Consider the following 24,430-nt stretch of genomic DNA (forward strand, 5'->3'; position numbering starts at 1 on the left):
ATTCTCATGCAGACTCTTGTCATGCTCTTACATCATGTTGTTTTTTTTTAGTCTCCTGCAATGTTCGCAGTCATTTGACACATCTGATCCTCCTGACACAGCTCCTCTTAGCCTTCTGACCTGTCAGTGGTCCTAGCATGTTTGTGAGTGTGTGTGCGTGGCGCTTTTGGGAAAAGTATGAGTAATATGCACATTCAAAATGATTATGGTTATGGTAAACGGCAGCGTATGTGGTAATAAAGTGTGACTCAATGCTGGGAAAAACACTAGTTACCAACGCTCTCTGCCTTGGAACAGCGCGTGTGTGCATGATTACGTGCTACTAAATTAGTCCTGGGTATGTGTCAGTATTGTCGTAGAAGATTTATGTCATATAGCAGGTGTGCTAGACCCAGAGGTTAAGCAGAAGCCAGTGAATGTTTATCACAAGAAAATGTGATTTTTAAATAGGCCGTTTAGCTTAAATTGGTAGTTTGCTGGAAAATAGGCAGAGTAGGTGGATGTATGTAAATGTACTGGTATTTGTGACATCACAAAAACAAATAAATTCAAAATGCAGCCTGGGGTCCATATATGATCTGGGAAATGAATGGTATGCTTTGGTTGCAATGTTTATATTACATCAAATAGATTTCTTCCAAAAAACTGAGGAAAATTCGGTTTTCCATGATATGGACACTTTAATTCTTTTTCTTTTGTCCTGAACCTGTTCAAATCTGACATCTGCTTTTTCTTGTTACACAACTCTATGAATTCCTGCGCTCATAGTGCTTCCACTCCATGTGGCTTTTCACAGTGTTCTGAAATGGCACTTGGAAGTCTTATAAATGAGCAAAACTTTGGCAGCTATTCAGCCCAAGTCTTTTTATGAACAATAGCGTTGTGAGGCCAACAGCATGGAAGAAGCCCTTTTGAAAGTTTGGGGAAAATGAGATTTCATCAAAGTTTATTTCACTCAGTCTGTGTGTGTGTGTGTGTGTGTGTGTGTGTGTGTGTGTGTGTGTGTGTGTCTGTGTCTGTGTCTGTGTGTGTGTGTGTGTGTGTGATGTTTTGCAGACGTGCTGGACAATGAGGACGTGCGTGTGATGCTGCAGGGCTCCAGCATAGTGAAGGTTCGCTCTCAGCGCTGGCAGAAAAAACGCAGCTTCAGACTGCTGGAGGACTGTGTGACTGTGTGGTGCGAGTCCAGCAAGACCTCCCGCAAAGCCCAGAGACGCCAGAGCTGTGAGTCCAATATATATACACACACTTTAAGGCAAGAGACTTCAGGCAAAACCGTGGCAATGTTTCAGATTGTGGGGTAAATTGCATTTCTCTCTAAATTGCCTTCTCATCAAGGCTTAACTCCGCCCACAATCAGTTAGTCTTTCTTGTTTGATTTCTTTGACAACCAAAAGAACAATGCAATCATGTGACCTTTAAAGCGCCATGCTGGCGAAAACTAGAGTGCAGCATGTTATATTTTTGTGTTGTGCTATATTCTTTAGTGTAGATGTTCATGTTTCCATTCATCTCTCGCTACAACATTCAACATGCATTACGTAAACATGTCATACAACCACAGGGAATCCCTGTGTGTAAGCTGATGTTTCTGTAGAAAGCAAGCAAAGTTTACCGTTCTACCTTAAATGGTGCAGGAGTTACATTCTGACCTCTGAGGCATCAGAACTGCTGCACCATTTAAGGAGGAATGGGAAAATTTGAACAAGAAGCTGATGAATAGCTTCAGCTTCATATCACTGAAGGATCCCTCCTTTTTGAAGGCATATGATCCCCTAAATGTAACTGAAGCCCAGCAGTGAAGTTGCTGAACTTTACCCTCCTCTGCTATCACTGCAGACTGGCAAGGTCACCTCTAGAGCAGCACTAGTAGCCCAATAATGAAGCAATGTTCTTTATAATTTGAGGGTTGTTCCATTTCGTAGGGGAAGATCTACCACCACAGCTTGTAACTCGGTTCCAAGGGGCAAGGGGACACTCGAAAACAGGGGGTAGGGGTAAAAATGGGCCTTAGTCTAAAGGCTAGAGCTGCATAGTAAGCAAGCTAAACAGATCTGTAATATTTTAATACTGGTGTGTCCAGGAATAGCAGACAACAATTCATGTTAAATGTTGTGTAGGGGAAATGACAAGGAGTATCTACTTACCAAGCTTGAAATATGATAGTGAGTGTCTAAGAATGAGCTTTGAGTCTTTACAGAAAAAAGAAAAGTTAGCCTGTGAAAATATGTAGCTCTTGCTGTGTCGTAATGTTGATGCTCATCATGGACTCACAGGGGACTGAGATGAGATGAAAAGGATCAGACAGACTGGAGGAAGCTTTCTGTGAACTGAGCCAAGATGCCTACTTGTATCTGAGTGAGAGAGTAACATTCCTTTGTGCAGCTGGGTGGAATTTTTAGCTGTACAGTAAAGGAAACTGATACTTCCTTATCAGATATAGGAGCTGAAGCCACACCCTCAAGGCCAGCTCTAAGGCGCTAGTGTTGTACATAAACATTTCCAGCTGATGGTCATGCCTTCTCTCCGCTCCTTCTACCTCTTCTGGCGCTGGCAAAAAAACAAACACAGATTTATTGCCAGCACATTGTTTTTTAGCTGGAACTGTTTATAGCTCACAACAATTCTTCAAGAAGGAAATTCATGTTCTGTGTGAGATTTTGAACATTAGGCTATGACGTGTTTGGATCAGGTTCAAGGCTAAGGAGGTAAAGATTAGTGTGGAGTACAGGTCTGGCAGGTCCAATGTATTTTTAGCATTGATCATCTCTCTTTGTTTGATTGGTGCTTTGGAGGCCATGTTTGGGGAAATACAACTGCTGGTGACATGAAATCACCATAAAATGTTTTGGCATTTTTCAGATTCCTCACTGTTAACTCTCATTGACAAATGATCGTGATCAATTACACGTCTCTGAGTGTCTGTTCTTTTCTACAATTGCTAACAGAGAAGATGCATCTACATGACCTTCACTGTTCTTCCCATACCACAACCCAGAAGGATAAGTGGCTTAGAAAATGCGTGTTTGTTTGTGTGTGTGTGTGTGTGTGTGTGTGTGTGTGTGTGTGTGTGTGTGTTCTTCCCATAAACAGATGCATTGTTCTACACTGTAAAAAAAAAAACTTCAGTAAATTTGCTGTTTTAACTTAAAAATTAGTAACCTGATCTCGAAAGGCTGCACACAAAGCGCAGTGGCACAATCCAATTTTAAGTGGATTTCTATAGGAATGAAATATTTAGGTATAAAGCTATGTACGGACTTAACTGAAATCTCAAACCTTAATTTTGAGCCTTTATTGAAAAACATTAAAACCAACTTGGAGAAGTGGGGAAAACTGTCCCTGTGGGGAAAGGGTAACACTATAAAGATGGTAATAGCCCCTCAGTTTAATTATATATCAATGATACTACCTTTGTCCATCCCATCTGAAATATATGAACAGTACAATGAGAGTATTAGGAGTTTTCTGTGGGAGAAAAAAAGACCACGAATAAACGTAAATAAAATGTACTCCCTGAGGGAAAAAGGAGGGCTAAGCCTTCCAGATGTTAGACTATACAATCTTTCTTTTGAAGTCACTGAACTTTCCAAACACTGGTGCAAAGAGGAAACAGGATTGGACTGGGTGGTAATGAAGAGAGATCTGGCCTCTCCAACGACATGAGAGGCAGGATGTTAGTAACCCTATAGTGTCTCACGCAAGGGAAGTTTGGAATCAGGTTCACAAAATTATGGGAGTCTCACAGTATCAACAAGAATATTCTTCACTTTGGCTCAATTCGAAAATAGTTATTGGTAAGAAACCAGTATATTGGAAAGAATGGCTTGAATGTGGGATTCATTCTATTGGGGACCTATTCTGTGATGGAGTGTTTATGTGCTTTGAAGAGATTGTCAGTAAATATAATTTAATATATTAGAGTTCATTGAACTCTGGTACATTGACTGTACAATAATCAGTGATGCATTCTGTGAGTTTAATGCTTCAGTTCAACTAAACCAGAATTTATTAGGCAGCCAGCAAGTTTAAATTATAACACAGCAGTTTTAATTTTATTATTATGACTCCAAAGCAGGGACTTTGCCAATTTGTTATTCCATGGAAAAGGGCAGAGGTGATGTCTCCATGTAACTTCTTTATTTACATTTACATTTACATTTATGGCATTTGGCTGACGCTCTTATCCAGAGCGACTTACAATTTGATCATTTTACACAGGTGGCATCTAATGTAATAAAGCAACTGTTAACCCCTTAAAATGGCTTGTTGCATACTATTATTCAGTATCTGCAGAGACTTCAGCGCAAACTGGTTGAGCTATTCTTAGGTTACAGAAGTGTGTAGTAAAATCTGTCTGCAGGTCCTGGCCAGGTAAGGGGTTAATAACTGGAATAAACCATATATTCAAGTTCTAATCTGTAGTTACACAATAATGATAAACACAAAGCAAAATGAAAAATGTAGCCATGGCTACATCGGTTGTAAAGATGCCTGTTTGCGTCGTATAGTTATAGCGCAGTAGTAAAGTAATGAGATTGTCCACATAAAAGACTAGAAAACTTTTATGATGATGTATCTTGAAGGTGGAAGGAACCTTTAAAAAACATGAACTTCTTTGGAGTGAATTTCTGCTTGATTCACTGCCAAATGTGGAAGGAAGCTAGATATCTACTGTTACTGCTGGCCAAACATCTTTTTGCAAGTGTAAAATCATAGCCTTCAATCACTACAGTGGAGACAATGGGTTATATAAATAACAGACTCTTCAGATGAGGAGGACAACAAGCCGAAAGCTAAAGTTAGCAAGGCTGTTTAGACCTCATCAGAGTTTTGCTCATTTTTCCTGATTGCAAGGGTAAAAAACTTGTCTCTGTTGTTCATTTTGTGCTGCATAAAGATTAAAATGACAACCGAGGTGAAAGTTACATTAATACTAGCTTTTCTGGATTATTACCCTGTAGATTAATGGCTAAACTAGCAGCCAGGCTTGGTAAACAGTGCAGGGATTCCTCACAGCTATTGATACATTTGTGTAATTCATGCATTGCAGTGAGAGAACAATGACATGAAAGCTATATAGAATGAGGCCGGTGAGGCCGTGAGATATAATGCTGAGTTACAGAATACTGCAGAGCATAAACATCATATTAAATGCTTGGTTTAAGCCACAATTCCCTCTTTAATCAGAGTCCAAATCCAAATATGACAAAAGTGAAACACAGCAATGCAGTTATTTAGTCCATGACGAACCGCAAAACTCGCTATGGCTGAGAAAGAGCAGTACTTTGCAGGATGTTTAGCTTTCGGTAAGACCTACAACGGGGTCCTAACATCTGTGACTGTGACGCAAACCTGGAAATAAACAAGAGAAAGTTTTAGAATTTTGAAAAAAAGGTCAAAGCAAATTTGTGACATTGTTCAGGTTAAGTAATTTGTAATAAAGGAAAAAAACACTTTACATGAAACTAGAAAAGAATGCAAAATAGTAGTATTTTCTAGTTGTCTCAGATCCTCTGTATAATCTACAGTGCACATACTCAGCTCAATATCCTGCATATTACCAGCTGTAAAAACCACAGAGGGCGCGAGTGAGAGAACAGGTTTTTATTATTGTTATTAACTGGAGTCCCATCACTCAGTGTTTGAACAGATGGAAGCAGAACAGTCAGAATCTGTTTTCGTTCTTCACGTTAAGCTTCTGCTGATGGACACGCCCTCACCATGCTGAGCCCTGCTGCGCCTACACAATCACTGCTATGTGTTAACACGGTTAAAGTTGGACAAAGCTTTTGTGTTTATGACAGCACTAAGTGCAATGAATCAATCTCTGAAAAGCCTGTTTTCCATTGAGCGGGGACTTGAGAGATAGTGTTATAGTGACACAGTCATAGATTAGGTTGAAGAACCTTTTATTTACATCAAGTACCGGAATGGTCAGGAATTTGTTGCTATACCAAAAAGAGCAGGATACTGAGCGCACAGTATGTTTACATGTGCACCTGTGTTCAGTGTGTGCCTGTTTAAACCGGCTCATCTGTGAACATTCTTGTGGCACTGTTTTTTTAATCTCGGTGCTTCCCTATGAGCTACTTGTTTGGCCCCTGTAAACATGACCGCCTACACTCCAGTTGACTGACTCATAGCGCTCATGGCCTCTTGCTCCAGTTCGATTCTGCTGAACATCTTCTCTTTTAATGCTGCATCCGTATCTCTTGTTTTGCCAGCGGTGGGAAAAAAACTGAGAAACTGAAAGTATGTGTACTATGTCAAAATCCTCCTTTGTTAAAAGTGGAAGAACAGAGCTAATAATATAGTTGAGTGAAAGTAAAACGTACCTGTGTTAAACATGCTCCGGTATATAGAAGTAACATGTAAATAGAGTCACAGATCAATGAGGTCTTCTTTGTGTGGTGGTGTGGTGACTAATAGGTAGCTGTAGTTTTTATATCATACTTGTGCAGATTTAATTTTACACAAAAAAAAAAAGATGCACTTTTTACTTAAAAAAAATGATCCACCAAACAATACCTGCTGGTCCTTTTGGGGTCCTGAACACAGATGAATGATCTAACAGAGGGAAACAAATGCAGAGAAACAGATGAACCACAGTTTTTACTTGTGTAACTACTTATTACTCACTTATATGGTGAGTAAAGAACCCCATTCCAGGAGTAAAAGTCAGGACGGATCAGCGTTCCAACTCACATTCCTGGGTAACCATTTTTGTAGGGAAATCTTTTACTCAGTTCTAAATTGTGTGCCTGAAGCAAAGTGGCATGCACCTTGAGTTCACTCCTGCGGCCCATTCGGCCGAAGGAAAGTCATGCTGCTTCAGCAGGGACCACGAACTTAGTCTCCATGTTAACGACTGTTAGTGTGCCATGTCTTTGGAACGTGAAGGCAGCCAAAAAAACACAACACACAATTAGTTAAAAAATGTAAGTTAATTAAAGATCACATGCCTGCTGACAATCTACAGCATTCCAATCATCATTCTCACTCATCTGAATACTAATCTGGTTCACCTGTTCTTGTTGTCACATGTCTGGAGATAGTTAATATAAAGCCCCGGCTTTTAGACTGGTTTCTTCTTGTGAGAACTACTCAGTGGGTTTCCTGATTGCCTTTTGTGATATTCTGACATTTTCTTGGATTCTCTGACTTTGTCTATTTGTCTTTGCCCTTGTAGATCTGGTTAACTGGTTGTTTGTTTGTCCCTCTTTGTATTTTGACCTTTCTGGATTTGACAGTCGCCTCATTTTTTGTTGTTCATCATGAGCGTCTTACTGGTTCAATTCAACTACACTTAAATATAAGGTATCATAATGACTAATACATATCTAGCTAGCCTGCTAATGTCAGCCATTTTTTGTGAGCTAGTTTTAAAAATATTTATTGGATGATTACAAAAATCCATGGAAAGGGAATTTTAAGGTGGGTTTTCAATGTGAAAAATACATGAGAGACATATTAGGATTTATTGTAGGAAAGTAAAATTAGAACCAACAACCTTGGGGTTCTCCTCATAAAACCTGGCCATTTACACCTGGGCAGGGGAGTGGGTATTTTTTTGTTTCTTTCAGTGGAATTTGGCTGGCTCCTCCACAAGCAAATAGTTTCATGAAAAATCAAATTTTTGTCAAATAGTAGTTTGATAAATACAATTGACAGTTTTTCCCTTACACTAAATCTGGTCAATAAAATGGACAAAAGTATAACTATGGACAGAATTCAAAGCTAAATAAACAAACATTTATCTGTTTTAAGTTTTGTAGTAAGTTAAGTAGCAGGCATCACACTCATTTGCTAAACTGGTTGGTATTTCAAAAGGAAGGAGATGAGAATAAAGGTGAACTTTACTTGTGAGTCAATTAGTCTTTGTTTGATTCATTAAAAGAGTCGGTTCAGTGAAGTGAATCAAACTAGTCATTGTTGTTAACCAACCAGGCCTTAAAACAAAGAAGAACATCTCCTCAAGGTGTTGAATGTTTTGTAGGAAGTGTTGTTTACTTATCCAGCTATTGCAGATTATCATTGGCCCTTTGCTCTTTATTAGGCCACCGATCAGTGTCGATCACTCTCAGTCTGTGAAGCTGGAATTAGCCTCTGACCTTCTTAAAGAGCAGAAGAATCTGAATTCCTGCCTCGAGTCTGTCGAGGCTGCCCCATTGGAGCACTGGAATGCTGCGGCAAAGATTAGAGCTTTGTCACCCACAGCTTTCAGAAATGTACTATACTCAGTGGAAAATTCTGGGAAGAAGGTTTGGCTTTTCGTCTCACAAACTGGTACAGAAAAATATTACGCAAAATTAAACCATGGCATCTCCCCCAATCTCACTTTTCAGCTGTTTTGTGTCTCTCTCTCCCTCTCTCCCTCACTCTCTCTCTCTCTCACTCTCTCTCTCTCTCTCTCTCTCTCTCTCTCCCTCTCCCTTTCTCCCTCATACACACACACACACACACACTTGTGGAATGTCTTTTAGTCAAGGATTGTTTGTTGGGTTGAGCAAAACCGTACAGCTGGATCATTGAAACATTGAATTCAACTGAATAAAGTAGTTGGCAGAAAAAAACAGGCTGTACTGTACAGTAATCACACCTTCATTTACAACCCCATTTCCAAAAAAGTGGAATTGGGACACTGTGCAGTATGTAAATAAAAACGGAATGCAATGATATGCAGATCATTTAAACCCTATATTTAATTGAAAATAGTACAAAGACAACATATCAAATGTTGAAAGTCAGAATTTTTTTTTGTTTTGTTGTTTTGTTTTTTTTTTTACATTTGCCCATTTGATGCCGACAGCACATTCCAAAAAAGTTGGGCCAGGGGCAACAAAAGGTGTGTAATGCTAAACAAAACCTGGTGGTTGATATAAAAAGAGCATCTCAGAGAGGCTGAGTCTCTCAGAAGTAAAAATGAGGAGGGGTTCACCACTCTGTGAAAGACTGCACAATCAAGTAGTGCAACAATTCAACAACAACATTTCTCAACATAAAATAGCAAAGAACTCTTGCTTTTCGTCATCTACAGTACATTATAACATTAAAAGATTCAGAGAATCTGGAGAAATCACTGTATGCAAGGGAACAAAAAACTGTATTTGCTGGCTGTGGTCTTTGGTCCCTCAGACAGCACGGCATTAAAAACAGCCATTATTCTGTAGCAGGAACACTTCTGAAAAACTTTGTCTATGAAAAGAGTTTGTTGCTGCATCCACAACGGCAAGTTAAAACTGTAAAATGCAAAGAAGAAACCACATATAAACAGGATCCAGAAATGTTGCCGCCTTCTCTGGGCTCGAGCTCATTTAAAATGCTGAAGGGAAGTGGAAAAGGGTCCTGTGGTCTGACGAATCAACATTTGAAATTCTTTTTGAAACTCATGGACACTGTGTCCTCCGGGCTAAAGACCACTCAGTTTATTATCAGTATTCATGATGGTATAGGGGGACATTAGTGCACATGGCATGGGTGACCAGCACATCTGTGAAGGCACCATTAATGCTGAACGATATATACATGTTTTGGCAACATATGCTGCCATCCAGACAACATCATTTCCAGCGAAGGCCTTGCTTATGTCAGCAAGACAATGTCAAACCACATTCTGCATGTATTACAACAGTATGGCTCTATATTAAAAGAGTGCAGGTGCTAAACTGGTCTCAGTTGCCAAATGCTTACAGGGTTTTGTAAAAGAAGAGGTGATGAAACAGTGGTAAATATGCTGCTGTCTCATTTTTTTGGAACATGTTGCTGGAATCAAATTCAAAATAGGCATGTATGCTTCAAAAAACAATAAAATTTCACAGTTTCAACATTTGATATATTGTCTTTGTACTATTTTCAATTAAATATAGGCTTTAAATGTTTTGCACATCATTGCATTTTGTTGTTATTTACGTATTGCACAGTGTCCCAACTTTTCTAGAAATGGGGTTGTATTTTAATTACAGTCGAAATGACCATTGAGTTCAAGTTATTTATTTTTTGGAAATATTTTTGAAGAGATATATGGCAACCCACTTTCATAAGGAGTGAAAAAACTATTAAAGAAGAAAATTAGAACAGTGATGGGACTACTTGGAGAAGGTACAGAAAATGTGTGTGGACTCGGTAATTTATGTGCCATAAAGCAGTAATTGCACGATACAATGTATTATTGCTCAAACAATACTCAAGAAAACATTTCCTAGACTGGATAAACTTAGGTCGGAATGTGTGGAAACATACGAGAACATTATTCCCAAATTCAAGGGAGTTTTTTAAGTGAGCGCTTTACAGCTAAGGTATTTTTTCCAAGCTTGAGAAATAAAGAATGTCCTTAATCCAGTGAGTGTGGGTAGGGGGGTTACCCAATTCCAGGTCATGTGGAATACCTTTTTGCCCAGATAATCCCCTTTCTACCACCATAGTTAATCTTTAAGGATTTAAGAATTTTATGGTTTACTGTGCCCATACAATGGAAAACTGAATTTCCCACACTTTTTTAATAATAAGAGTTTGATATAGTACTCTCCATACAGTCTGTTTACACAAACTAAGCTGCAAACAGCAACAGTCTCAAACCATCACATGTACACGTATTCACTCTACAGCAAAACCTACAGCAACCAAGCCCCACCCATTCATGCTGACACTATAAAAAGTGTTTCAGGGCAGCCAGTCCAAACAGAGATCATTTACACACACACGCAAACACAAGGTCAGGACTCTGTGCAGGCCAGTCAAGTTCTTCATGGACCATACTTTGTGCACTGGTGTGCAGTCATGTTGGAACAGGAGGGGGGCGTCCCCAAACTGTTCCTATTATGTTGGGAGCATGAAATTCTCCAAAATCTCTTGGTCTGCTGAAGCATTAAATGTTCCTTTCACTGGAACTAAGCAGCTGAGCCCAACTCCTGAAAAAACAACCCCACACCATAATCCCCCTCCGCCAAACTTTACACTTGGCACAATGCAGTCAGACAAGTACCGTTCTCCTGGCAACCGCCAAACCAGGACTCATCCATTGGATTGCCAGATGGAGAAGCATAATTAGACACTCCAGAGAACACGTCTCCACTGCTCTACAGTCCAGTGGTGGCGCTTTACACCACTGCATTCAACACTTGGCATTGTGCTTGGGGACGTAAGGCTTGAATGCAGCTGCTCAGCCATGGAAACCCATTCCATGAAGCTCTCTATGCTGTTCTTGAGCTAATCTGAAGGCCACATGAAGTTTGGAGGTCTGTAGTGATTGACTCTGCAGAAAGTTGGCGACCTCTGTGCACTATACGCCTCAGCATCCGCTGACTCCGCTCTGTCATTTTACATGGCCTACTTCTTGGCTGAGTTCCAATTGCTTCCACTTTGTTATAATACCACTGACAGTTGACTGTGGAATATTTAGTAGTGAGGAAATTTCACAACTGGTCTTGTTGCACAGGTGGCGTCCTATCAAGGTACCACGCTGGAATTCACTGAGTGTGTGTGTGTGTGTGTGTGTGTGTGTGTGTGTGTGTGTGTGTGTGTGTGTGTGTGTGTGTGTGTGTGTGTGTGTGTGTGTGTGTATATAAAATCAGTTTTAAAGTCACAGTAATAACACATCATCTACTAGTATCATATTACAATCATTTTACACATGTATATATAGCCAGTTTGTGTTTATGTTATTTAAAATTGATTCCACACTTTTGAATGGTAGTGTACACTTTTCAACAGACTCACAAGCTTAGGCCTCTCTAAACTGAAGGCAGTACTTATTTAACTCTCCTGGCAACACAACACATAGCCTCCATGTGCAGTTCTAATTATAATACATTGCATTTATGTAGTCCTTTGAGTATTCATGTGAAACAAGATCAGTTCCAGCAGTTATGACTCAACGCAAAATATTATTTAGGTGATATCCAGTGTTAATTTTATGTCTCAGCACATGGAAAAGAGATGCTGATTTAGCACAGGTCTAACCAGATCCAACAAGACTGTCCTAACAGCTTTTAATAAGGCCGCGCTACTCGACAGCTGTGGAGCAGAGCATTGACCTTTTAAAGTCTCAGCAGAAGTCAGCGGTGGCATGTTTGGCCTTTTTATGTTTTCATTGTATATGAATCTCTGAAAATGTACACAGGTTTTCCTCACATTTACACAAATTTACCCCAAACATAGTTGATTGGCCAAGACATCTTTCATGTTTGCTTCTTCAGTTGTGCACCAGAGATAAGGCTAATTTAGCTGACACTTAATGGCCTTTTATATAATTAGCACTGTAAACGGCATGCCTAAATCACCCCACAAGCTCTCAAACTATGTTGAGTTGTTCAGTAATCCCAAAAAGACTTCCTTGTGTGGTTTCTGACACTGTATGACATACTGCTATCTAAATACATGCTCCTTTAGTCGAGCACCAGAGCCACATGGCTAACAACACATAATGGACTTTTATGTAATTAGCATTGTAAATGCAGGATTAAATCACCCCATGCTTGCCTCAAATTATGTTGTTGTTAAATAATCCAAATTAGACCCCCTTTTGTGGTTTCAGACACTGTATGACATACTGCTATCTATATACATGGATAGATGTGTGGATAAAATTCAGACGGCTGCTGCTGCTGTTTCTTAGCATTGCAATGTATTTTTGTCCATGTGTATAGATGACAGTATGTCATACAGTGTCTGAAACCACATAAAACTGTCTGTTTGAAATTTCTTAACATCTTGCTGATGTTTGTGGCAAGTGTGTGATGATTTTGGCATGCGGTCTGCACAATGCTAGCTTCTATTTCTCATTACTCGTTAGTTACATTAGCCCCATAGCTCCAGGGCAAAACTAAAGAAGTGCACAGACACTAAACATGCCTTGACTGATCGCCCAGTTAGCAAAATTTGTCTGGCTCACTTGTGGGCCACATCCCAGCCTAGTATATGGCTGGGATCCTCGGCTCAGATCTGATCCACACTCTGCGAAGTGAGTAGAGCTAAGAGATATGGCCTAAATCTGGTTCCAGATTTAGGTTCCAAACTATATTGTTGGTCCACAACATTCATGTCAGAATTGTCCCACGAGGCAAAACGGTATGAAGGTGTCCAGGATCTGGTCCTATTCTGACACGCATACCTAACATCTACTGAATAGTCAACCAGCTCTCACATAGGAAAGCCAGAATCAGCCCAAAACTGTCTGGTATTTGAGCAGCTACATTTGGAGTAATGAGGAAACTGTTTAAATTATAATCCTCACTGGATAGGGGGTGCTCAGGGATCTGTAGGATTTAGACACCTGTGGGGCAGAGCCTGTGGCCTCTGTGCAGAAGGCTTTGCAGAAGCATGCTAAGGGCATGGCTGGCACAGTTGGCACCTCATTCAGCCACAGGCTGCAGCTGCCAAAGCACGCGCCCGCTCTTAGTATTAACACCCACTAACTCTTATGGGAGTACAGGCACGTATGCTGTTGTCAGCTGATTGTCCATCCCATTGTATTACTTTAAATACAGCAGTTAATCACATGAATACAATCTTCTGGCTTTTTAGCAGGCAGTATTTATGACATCAGGAAAACACTACCTTTCTGCCTTTTCTACAAGTTTTGATCACATTCAGTTCTGACACAGAAATTCATCTATTATTGTTGCTTTTAGGTGGGAAGAAAATCGTGTGTGTGTGTGTCTGTGTGTGTCCTTGCATGTGAAGTCCTTCTAAAGCATCTACAGTTCAAAGAGCTCATTGTTACAGAACACTGCTGTCTTGTCAACTTAAACCATCTGATAAAGTATCTCCTCCTACACTAACTGGATATCTGCCTAATCAACCATGAACTGAATCACTTTATAGCACAGCAGCAATTTGGAACAGATTCCTAAGTTCCTTTAAAGTCTACCAAAATAAGAAATGGGCCTTTTATCTAGTTAGTTTATGCCCTGGTCATATTAAGCATGTTTTGTCACCTCATTACATTTAATTTCTCCATAATCCTTCATCAAAGTGCAATGACTTTTCACCATCATGCACCAGCAGGCTAGGAAAAATAATATTAACCAATAATATCTTATTTTACCTCCCCCTTCCATAACCCCCCGACAGTTTGGAAGGATAGTGTGCAGTGATTTCCCATTCATACTGACTTTAGGCATCTCAGGACAAACATGGCCTCATGGTCCTCTCAGCTCCATGCTGTTGAATGGGGCTGATGGGAAATATTTCTAAAATTCTAAAATATACAGACAGACACTCTGTATTTCATAAGTACTGTAATTAAAGAGCTTCACTGATTCACTCTTTAAATGTGCCTTTCTGGGAAAACTGTAAACTTTTCCTTCTGTAGAATTTTTACATGATGAAATTTTACAAGATTACCGGAAAACCAAGAGTCAACATACACACACACACACACACACACACACACCTGTCTCTGTCAGCTTCAAATGACTTTATTAGAGTTCATTTATATGGAATATATATCATTGTAAGATAAGTCCTTTTACCCCCCCCACTCTCTCTTAGTCTGTGTGACAGAGGTGGAGTGTGTAAGGGAAGGCTGTCAGTCGGAGTGTTTGCGGCGGGTGGCCGACTCAGTTCCCGAGGCTCACTGTTTCACTCTGGTGTTCCGCGGAGGGAGGAAGAGTCTGGACTTGTGCTGCTTGTCTCAGGAGGAGGCGGAATGCTGGGTCCGTGGCATCCGCACACTCAAAGATCGTGTGTCCAACATGAGCCAGAAAGAAAAACTTGACCAATATCCTTTTGTCATATCAGTGCACTGACATTCTGTGGGTCAGTGACCTGCAGACTCATATATTGAATGTACATCAATATTGCAATTTATTCATGAAAAAGTGAAGTATATTTGATTTGTTTAAGTCACAAAATTATTTCAGCATTATACTGATGAAGATATGATGTCAATACTAAATAATTGAGGTTACGTCCTTCAAGTTTTGACTGAGTTCTGTTGGAAGTTCTTTTTCAGTGCACTCACAAGCATAATGATGTTACGAAATGTTCTGTACGTTGCATGCAGTTAGACATTTCCACCAGAGCAGTCTCCAAATCTCCAAAATTTACATAATGCAACTTTAATGTCAGTTGAATAGGGTTTCAGGTTTTAATGTTCTAGCAAACAGAGCAGGATTTGGGGTTTATAAAAGTGCTTTGCAATGATTTTTTTCACATGAACACATGAAGATGGGCCACTGAGCAGTGTGGTACAATAGAGTCACTTTAGGATTTGATAACAGTTACCACAGCAGTAGGTAGTTATAAAGCCACCCATGAAGCGTTGCAATTGCATTGTTGAGAGAGAGAGAGAGAGAGAGAGAGAGAGAGAGAGAGAGAGAGAGAGACACTGTGAGACTGTAATTATAGGTGAAAACCTGATAGTCAGTGTAATCTCTAATACCACATACCGCATATTGCAAGCAGAGGAAAAGTTTAACTCTCTCACTCTGTGTGTGTGTGTGTGTTTGGTTGTGTTTATTAAAATAGTATTATTTTTTGTTTTGTTTTATGTAGAAAATGTCCAATATAGGTAAAAAGCATACTACTAAAAATCTAATTGATGCCAGATATGTTACTGTGCAGATGTCAGCTAAGAAAATGACATGTAAAGCTATTTATCTGGGCTATATGTACTGAATTTTTACTTATTGTTAAAAGCTTTGCTTATAACAAAAATAACCTTAATATATTTAGCTATATCTACATTAATTTGTATTCATTCTAATGTAGCGTGCAAAAACTGTTGGCTGATGGTTCTGAATTCAATCATCTAATGGTTAAACACACATTCTTGACTGAGACAAACAGTTTTAGGGTTTATATATGTGTGTGTGTGTCTGTGTGTGTGTGTGTGTGTGTGTGTGTGTGGATTGTGGAGTTTAAGCTGGGTTTTATTGTGTCCTTAACTGTGGTCACTTGGATCAGAAGTTATCTGAGACGTGCAGACCTGAACCAGGACGGGAAAATGAGTTACGACGAGATCAAACGGCTGCTCCAGATGATCAACATAGACTTGAATGAACAGTACGCCCGGACGCTGTTTAAGGTCTGTGTGTGTCTGTGTTGCTCCATATGTTCAGTTGTTATTATTGAATGTCGTGTTGGGTTTCTGCTGGAATGTCTATCTGCCGTCTGTCTTCAATTACTGGAAGTATTAGATCTCTCTCTCTCTCTCTCTCTCTCTCTCCCTCCCTCTCACTTTCTCTCTGTCTCTATATATTTTTCTTTCTTTGTCTCTCTACCTGTCTCTGGCTTTCTGTTTTCTTTCTATTTATCTTTCTCTTTCTTTCTTTTTCTCTCTGTCTATTTTCTCTCTCATTCCTTTCTCTCTTTTTTCTCTTCTCTTTCTTTGTCTTTCTATCTTTGTCTCTCTCTCTCTCTCTCTGTCACACAAGTAAGCTCCTGGCATCAGATCTTATTAGAGTTGCTCTGCTCTCTACATTAGGTAACGTTTTCTCCGGCTGCAAAACAGTTTTCAGTGAGTGTGATCTATGTGTCTTGAAGTGCTCATATTTTATAGATTCCAGAGTTATTTTCATGTGTAGCAATAAAAATCTAATTGTTGTCATGCTTGAAACTTGTATCTCCCTTTTTATATCATTTTACATACTTTGAAAACTCTCCCTTTGCATCATCTTAAAAAGCTGAGATGAACAGACCTGTGGAAATGGTCCAAAATTACTGAAACCTATCATGAAATGTGTTAATGAATTATTTTTTAAATCATACGTGAATCAAATTGATACAATGTCACGGATTTACACCGCTGATCGTTACCATGCCACTGTGCTGTGTTTGTGAATACTCAGTCTCTTTTGGTCATTCCTTTCCCCTCCCTTTTTCACTCCCTCTGTCTGTAGAAGTGTGACCGGTCATGTGACGGGCGTCTGGACCATGTGGAGATTGAGGAGTTTTGTCGGGAGCTGCTGCGGAGGCCGGAGCTGGACGCTGTGTTTCGGCATTACTCCAGTAACGGCTGTGTTCTCTCCACCTTGGAGCTGAGGGACTTCCTGGGCGATCAGGGCGAGGACGCTTCACTGAGCCACGCCCAGAAACTCATCCTCACCTACGAGTTCAACGACTGGGGTACACACACATGCACACACGCATACACACACACACACACATGCACACACACACACACACACACAAATACAAGTTTCTATATGTAATAATAATAAATATATATCTATATTAAGTAATCAAATACACACAAACACACTCATGCACACACTTTCTAAGCCGCTTCCCCCTCAGGGTCCTGGGGGGTGCTGGAGCCTATCCCAGCGGTCATTGGGTAGAAGGCAGGATACACCCTGGACAGGTCACCAGTCCATCACAGGGCATTAACAAATACATATACACAGACATATAGCTTTATCATATATATGTTTGTGTGTAGGAAAAAATGTTTAACTTGTAAAGCAAGCTAATATAACAAGAACTTTTTTTCAAGTAATTGTGGACCGTTTTTATTAGTCCAATTAATATGAAATTTTAATGCAACTTTGAGCACTCAAATTATGCAAAAAAGTGAAAAACAGCAAAAGATAAGGTTTTTGTGCAGCAACGCTATGTAAGCATCTCTATGTAATAATATTACATAATCTTATGTGGATTATAAATAGGTAAGTATGTACATGTAACAATGTATATTATACATTTGTGCATTATACTTGAGCTATTTATCTTGACAGCGAGTGTTCATTTGCTCAGAAAACCACTTACAACTGCTTTTGAAAATCATTAAATGTATTAATGCCCTGCCTTCAGATACTTTTTTTATCAGCCATTAGTTCTCCCACTCGATATGTTATGACATGCTCTGTTTAAAGTAACTTATCAAAAACATTTTCTAATGACAGGAGGCAAATCATTTTGCATGAAGTCAGCACTGATATCACATATACGCTGCTTAAAATTTCAGCAGCTCTATCTTAAACAGCCTTCCCGTGTCTCTGGGTAGAGCTGCATGTTATGAGTTGCTCTGTAACAGTGAGCTGAAGTGTTTTGATTGATTTTGTTACGTGTGCCTGTGTTGTCTCGTTCAGCCCAGAAAAACCTATTCATGACTCAGAACGGCTTCACCATGTACATGCTGTCCCGGGAGAACGACCTATTTAATCCAGATCACACACGTGTACATCAGGACATGAGCCAGCCGCTTGCCCACTACTACATCTCCTCATCACACAACACCTACCTCACTAAAGACCAGGTCACCAGCGACAGCAGCACCGAGCCCTACATCAGGTACCTACAGTACATACACACACAATACACCCAGTGCTTCACTAAGGGAATTTTGGCCATTTTCCCTTTACCCATAGGTGAACAGCAGAAAATCTCCCCAGGTAAATATGTAAGTTGAAAATGCAAAAAAGTTCAATTGACTTATGGGCCCTGAATTTAAGTTTCATAATTTTGCACTGTCAGAAAAATAAAATGAAATATAAAGCAGTGGTACAATTATCTTCCCCATTTGTTGGTACTACAAGGACATGACAGGTACCACCCCAGTTACAGTTTATGAATTAGGGCTGGGCATTATGACAAAAATATAATATTGTGATGCTTCTAGAAATTTTCACCGTACAAGATATTTATCATTTCTGACATCTGATTTGTGGGATCACAGAAAAAATAACCAGTAGTGTTATATTTTATAAAACACTACCAAAACGGTGAGAACAATGATTTTTATTCAATATTTCACATACTGCGTTGCACTAAATCCAGTTAAACAGGACTTATTTGCTGTCTTCATAATGAAATAATCCAAACTTCATGTGGCCTTCAGATTAGCTCAGGAACAGCATAGAGAGCTTCATGGAATGGGTTTCCAAAGCTGAGCAACTGCATTCAAGCCTTACATCACCAAGTGCAATGCAAAGCATTGAATGCAGTGGTGTAAAGCGCCCTGCCAGTGGACTGTAGAGCAGTGAAGGCGTGTTCTCTGGAGAGATGAATCACGCTTCTTTGTCTGGCAATCCGATGGACGTGTCTGGGTTTGGCGGTTGCCAGGAGAACGGTACTTGTCTGACTGCATTGTACCAAGTGTAAAGTTTGGTGGAGGGGGGATTATGCTATGGGGTTGTTTTTCAGGAGTTGGGCTCGGCTGCTTAGTTCCAGTGAAAGGAACTCTTAATGCTTCAGCAGACCAAGAGATTTTGGACAATTTCATGCTCCCAACTTTGTGGGAACAGTTTGGGTATGGCCCCTTCCTGTCCATATGGAAAGGTCCATAAAGACGTGGATGAGCAAGTTTGGTGTGGAAGAACTCGACTGGCCTCAACTCGATAGAACACCTTTGGGATGAATAAGAGCGGAGACTGCAAGCTAGGCCTTGTCGTCCAACATCAGTGTCTGACCACACAAATGCCCTTCTGGAAGAATGATAAAAAATTCCCATAAACATACTCCTAAACCTTGTGGAAAGCCTTCCCAGAAGAGTTAAAGCTGTTGTAGTTGGGAAGGGTGGCCCAACATCATATTAAACCCTATGGATTAAGAATGGGATCTCACTCAATTCATGTGCGTGTGAAGGCAGACAGGTGAATACTTTTGGAAATATAGTGTATATTGTCATATTACTCAGCTATAAGTTAAATATTAATTTTATGCACCAACAACAGAACCAAGCCTTAAAGTTACTGTAGCTGACAAGTAATGAAAGGATTCAATATTCTTGTTCTTCTAGGGTTCTTTAGTAAAGAAACCAGTTCTGTATAGAATCATGTACACTCAAAGAACCCTTTGCATGATTAAAGGGTTGCTTGCATCACAAAATGGTTCTTCAGATTGTTGGTGAGTCTGTATATGGTTCTTTATAGAACCTTTTTGAAAATGGTTCCATGTAGCACCGAAAATGGTTCTGCTATTGTTACGATGTCAAACTTGTTGCAATTGACAAACAAATTTTGGAGCTAAATAGAAGCCTTTTCAAAAAGGTTCTATATAAAACCATCTATAGCACATTCTCCATCAATGTAAACAACCCTTTTCAACAACAGCACCAAGCTTTACAGTTAGCTGTTAGCTACTGGCTGACAAGCAATAAAATGTACACCTTACACTCTGAAGAAAGGTGGTTCTTCAAGGGTTCTTTAGTAAAGAAAATGGTTCAATATAGATCCATGAACACTCAAAGAAACCTTTGCATGATTAAATAGCACCAAAAAGGTGCTTGTAACAAGCCTGCCATCGTAAGAACAAAAGAAACCTTTTTGGTGCTATATAGATCCCTTTTCAATAAGGTTCTGTATAGAACCATCTGCTGTGCATTCTTATTCAATTTGAAAAAACATTTTACAATGCAAAGAACCCTTAAATTATGCAAAGGGTTCTTTGAGTGTTCATGGTCTAGATAGGCCCATTTTCTTTACTAAAGAGCCCTATTAGAATCCATCATTTTTAGTGTGTGCCTGTTAACATTGTGCTGACTGTTTGGTTAGATCTTCACCTTATTTTATGATAACCATGTCAAGTCGGTAATCAGTGTCAAACTCAACTTGAAACTATGAGGTAACTTGTTACACAGCATTGAAAGTTAACTTTACCTGAGGACTCTGGAGTTCACCCCATTCTAACATCTTAGTTTAGTCAAAAGTGCTTTTAATTCATTTTTAGGTCAGTTATGTAAGCATGTAAAACCCCACTAGCTGCGATGCTTTCCATTAAACAGTCCCACCAGACATTTTTGGGCTCCCAGGTGTTTGGCTGACACATTGCCATGGTTCCAGTCTCCTGATGTGAACACTTAGATGGTTATGCCACTCACTGCCCCTTACATTTTCTAATGTTTAATACCCTGTGAAGTAATATTTGTTGTTTTAACTTTAAGCAGTAATGAAGCAGTCGTTCAAAATCATGTCAAAGGCAGAATTTTGTCTGTACTTTTGACTATTTTTAAAGATAACAGTATTGCTGTTCTATAAGCTTCCAGTCGCTGTTAAACAACATAAGCCAACTTCAGATATGAAACGTGTTTGTGTTCAGGGCTCTCAATCAGGGGTGCCGCTGTGTGGAGCTGGATTGCTGGGACGGAGATAAAGGAGAGCCCGTGATCTATCATGGACACACGCTCACTTCTAAAATCCCATTCAAGGAAGTCATCGAAACCATCGCTCAGTACGCCTTCAAGGTGAGAACACGCATAAGCACGCTTTCTTGAGGAGGCTAGACCTTTAATTCAGGTCATAAATATCAAAACTCCATCAAAAACGAGGAAGAAACATCTCTGATAATATTAATTTCTGCTAACCCTTAAGGGATATTAGTAGTTAGTGCTGAGCTGTTCACATGAACATTTCTAGGTTAAATGCAGAAACTTTGAAACTCATGAACGATATTCTGTTTTATTTGACGCATGTAACAGACATTAACATCTTATAACTGTCAGAGAAAAAAGTTACATTCAAATGGTAAGGAGGAAAAAACTTGACTTCAGTGTAAAAAAAAATTACAAGCAATTTTGGCAACTTTTTTTTTTTTTTTGGTCCATTCGTCATGAAATTGTTGCTGCTGTTTCCTAAATTATGTTTTAAAAAAAGGACAAAAAAGGTTATATTTAAGTTATATAACTTATATATAAGTTATAATATTTTGTTCCGACATCAACATTATATTTATCCTTGAATCCTAAAGTCCTAACCTGTGGGGCACTAACTTGGCTGTATTCACATACATACCACAGAAAAAATTATTAGATCTCAAGGAGCTTAAGAGGCTATGTGAATTACTTATTTAGAGCATTAGTGCCTGCAGACTTTAAATACGAGAAAGATAGTTTTATTAAATAAAAATGAAAAAAAAAATTTGCGACATTTCATAAAAAGCATTAGGTGTTCACTGAGGACATAGAAGGTTGTGAGAGTTCTGCCCTGTTAAAATGGTATAACACAACAAAGATTGGTGTGTTTCTTTTGTTTGTTTGTTTTGTTTTTTTGATGAATTTCTGCTTTAACTTTGCTTGTCTTGCTGCTTCCCCACCCCTTCAGGCATCTCCATACCCTCTGATCCTGTCTCTGGAGAATCACTGCTGTGTGGAGCAGCAGGCGGTCATGGCGCAGCACCTTCGCTCCATCTTGGGCTCGGCCCTCCTCACCAAACCACTCAGTGACCAGTCGCTCAATCAGCTGCCCTCACCTGAGGTTACACCACACATCACTCTCTTTCTCTTCCTTTCTTATTCTCTCCTTCCACTTACTAACCCATTTTACCTTTTCTTTTTAATTCATTTGGTCTGATCTGCACTCTCTACCTATTTCTCTCTATTTCACCTTCTGTCTCTCACTCTTTATTTATTTATTTATTTATTTATTCATTTTTAATAAGCACTACAAATACTTATGTTGTCCAGAACATTAATGGAAGCTCTTACAACACCAGTTAGCCATTAAGATCAGCAAGTATGCTTTAATCATCACGTATTTGCCTCAAACTATGTCAAGTGAGCTGAAATAGGCTCACGTATGTGATTTCTGGCATAATATGCATGCTGTTCACTGTAACAGACAGAATTTTCTCAGTGCTTTGTCCATTCTCACAGATTTAAAAAAAGATAGTTCTTGAAGGTTCTTTAGTAAAAAATGGTTCTATGTAGAACCATGAACACTCAAAGAAGCCTTTGCATGATTAAAGGGGTTTTTTTGCATTGTGAAAGGGTTCCTAACATTGATTGAGAAGGTGCTGTAGGTGGTTTTATATAGAACCTTTTTTAAAAGGGTTCTATATAGTGCCAAGAAGAGTTCTTCTATTCTATATAGAATCATATACAACTTCTCCAACAGTCTGAAGAAACATTTTGTGATGCAAAGAACCATTTAATCATGCAAAGGGTTCTTTCATGGTTAAATATAGAATAATTTTAAAAAAGAACCCTTAAGGAACCACCCTTTTTAAGAGTGATATTTGTTGAGCTTTCACCTCACAGCAAGGAGGGCCTGGGTTCGGTTCCCCAGCTGGGCGACCGGGTTCCTCTCTGTGTGGAGTTTGCACGTTCTCCCTGGGGCTGCGTGGGTTTCCTCCGGGTTTTCCGGTTTCCTCCCACAGTCCAAAGACATGCAGTTAGGCCGATTGGACATGCTACATTGCCCCTGGGTGTGTGTGTGTGTGTAAATGTATATGTCTGTCTGTCTGCCCTGCGATGGACTGGCGATCTGGCCAGGGTGTATCCTGCCTTCCGCCCGATGACTGCTGGGTTAGGCTCCAGCACACTGAGGAAAAAGCGGCTTAGAAAATGTGTGTGTGTGTGTGTGTGTGTGTGTGTGTGTGTGTGTGTGTGTGTGTGTGTGTGTGTGTGTGTGTGTGATTTAATACTGGATTCCATAACACAATCAGGAACATTTCTTAAGAGCCAGGTTTCCACTGCTGTCCCCTTTCAGTCTGGCTGTTTTTATTCCTGTCTTTTAGAAGTTCTGTGACATTTGAATTGTCACCAAGTGAAGCATTAATCTAATCTGATTCATGATTTAGTCTTATTAGCACTGAAACAGCGGGCACCTAAAACCCCTCCTTTATTGTGCAGGAGTTGAAGGGGCGAATCCTGGTGAAGGGGAAGAAGCTGGGCGCTGGTCAGCTGGGAAAGACAAACAGCTCTGCCAGCTTCTCCTCCAGCTCAGACGAGGAGACAGGGGGCAGCATCAAGAGCCCAAACAAGAAGGATCCTGGGAAAGTGAGTCCTGAACGGAGTGCTCTCACCATGTTCCAGATTATTTACAGAGTGTTTAAAGTTGATTTCAAATCAAAACAGACCCTTTTCTACCTTGTTAGCTTATGTCACTGTTGATATTAAGCACAGTTTTCCATACAGTATCATTTGAAAGACAATATTTTCCTTGCATTTTGTAAAATAAAGGAGTTGGAAGTAATATGTTAACATTGGTAGTGTTACTCCACAAACAAAAACTAAGCAGCTGAAACGGCCCATTTTGAATTAATTGTTTCTGTGATGTCACAAGAACCAGCTCAAGAAAAGACAGGATATGGGCCCTTTAAGATGTTGGCAGTTTAAAGTGTGTCTGAGTGTGTTGAGATGTAAGCAAAGTTATTCAGAGTGTTTTGTAGAAACTTACTGACTCAGATTCCTTGCGTTTTGATTGTCATGCTGATAATGGTCAAATCATGGTAAATCTGATTTTTTTAAAAACGTTTTTAGGGACTGCTTCTGTGCCATGAATGTGTACTTGTTGGCCAAAACTACCTCAAAACTGTTGTGTTTCAGAGATCAGGCAATTTGTTTATAACCATCTCATGTACTTTCTGCAATGTAGCTTATAGAGACAGTAAACTTTTAATTCCTGACATCACCACTGTGAACAATTCTGACTTTATTTACATCTTAGCAATTTACTTATGCAGAAAGTCTGTGGAATTTCCCTTTCAATATGTTGTTAAAACACACATTTCTTGTATGCATTGCATGCATGTTCTTCTGGAGGAATTC

General features: G+C 39.6%; 1 protein-coding gene across 2 annotated transcripts in view; it reads left to right on the forward strand.

The window, feature by feature from the left end:
• Window positions 1-24,430, forward strand: part of plcd3a (phospholipase C, delta 3a) — a 53,936-nt gene that overhangs the window by 17,163 nt on the left and 12,343 nt on the right. For both annotated transcript variants that reach the window (XM_017705607.2, XM_017705606.2), the window contains 8 exons: window positions 1,057-1,224; window positions 14,494-14,722; window positions 15,901-16,030; window positions 16,845-17,070; window positions 18,036-18,237; window positions 20,983-21,127; window positions 21,984-22,136; window positions 23,513-23,659. In XM_017705607.2, coding sequence (XP_017561096.1) covers window positions 1,086-1,224; window positions 14,494-14,722; window positions 15,901-16,030; window positions 16,845-17,070; window positions 18,036-18,237; window positions 20,983-21,127; window positions 21,984-22,136; window positions 23,513-23,659 — 1,371 coding nt within the window. In that variant the 5' untranslated portion in view covers window positions 1,057-1,085. The remainder of the gene's footprint in view (window positions 1-1,056; window positions 1,225-14,493; window positions 14,723-15,900; window positions 16,031-16,844; window positions 17,071-18,035; window positions 18,238-20,982; window positions 21,128-21,983; window positions 22,137-23,512; window positions 23,660-24,430) is intronic.

Source organism: Pygocentrus nattereri, chromosome 14, assembly GCF_015220715.1.
Source record: "Pygocentrus nattereri isolate fPygNat1 chromosome 14, fPygNat1.pri, whole genome shotgun sequence".
NCBI lineage: Eukaryota > Metazoa > Chordata > Actinopteri > Characiformes > Serrasalmidae > Pygocentrus > Pygocentrus nattereri.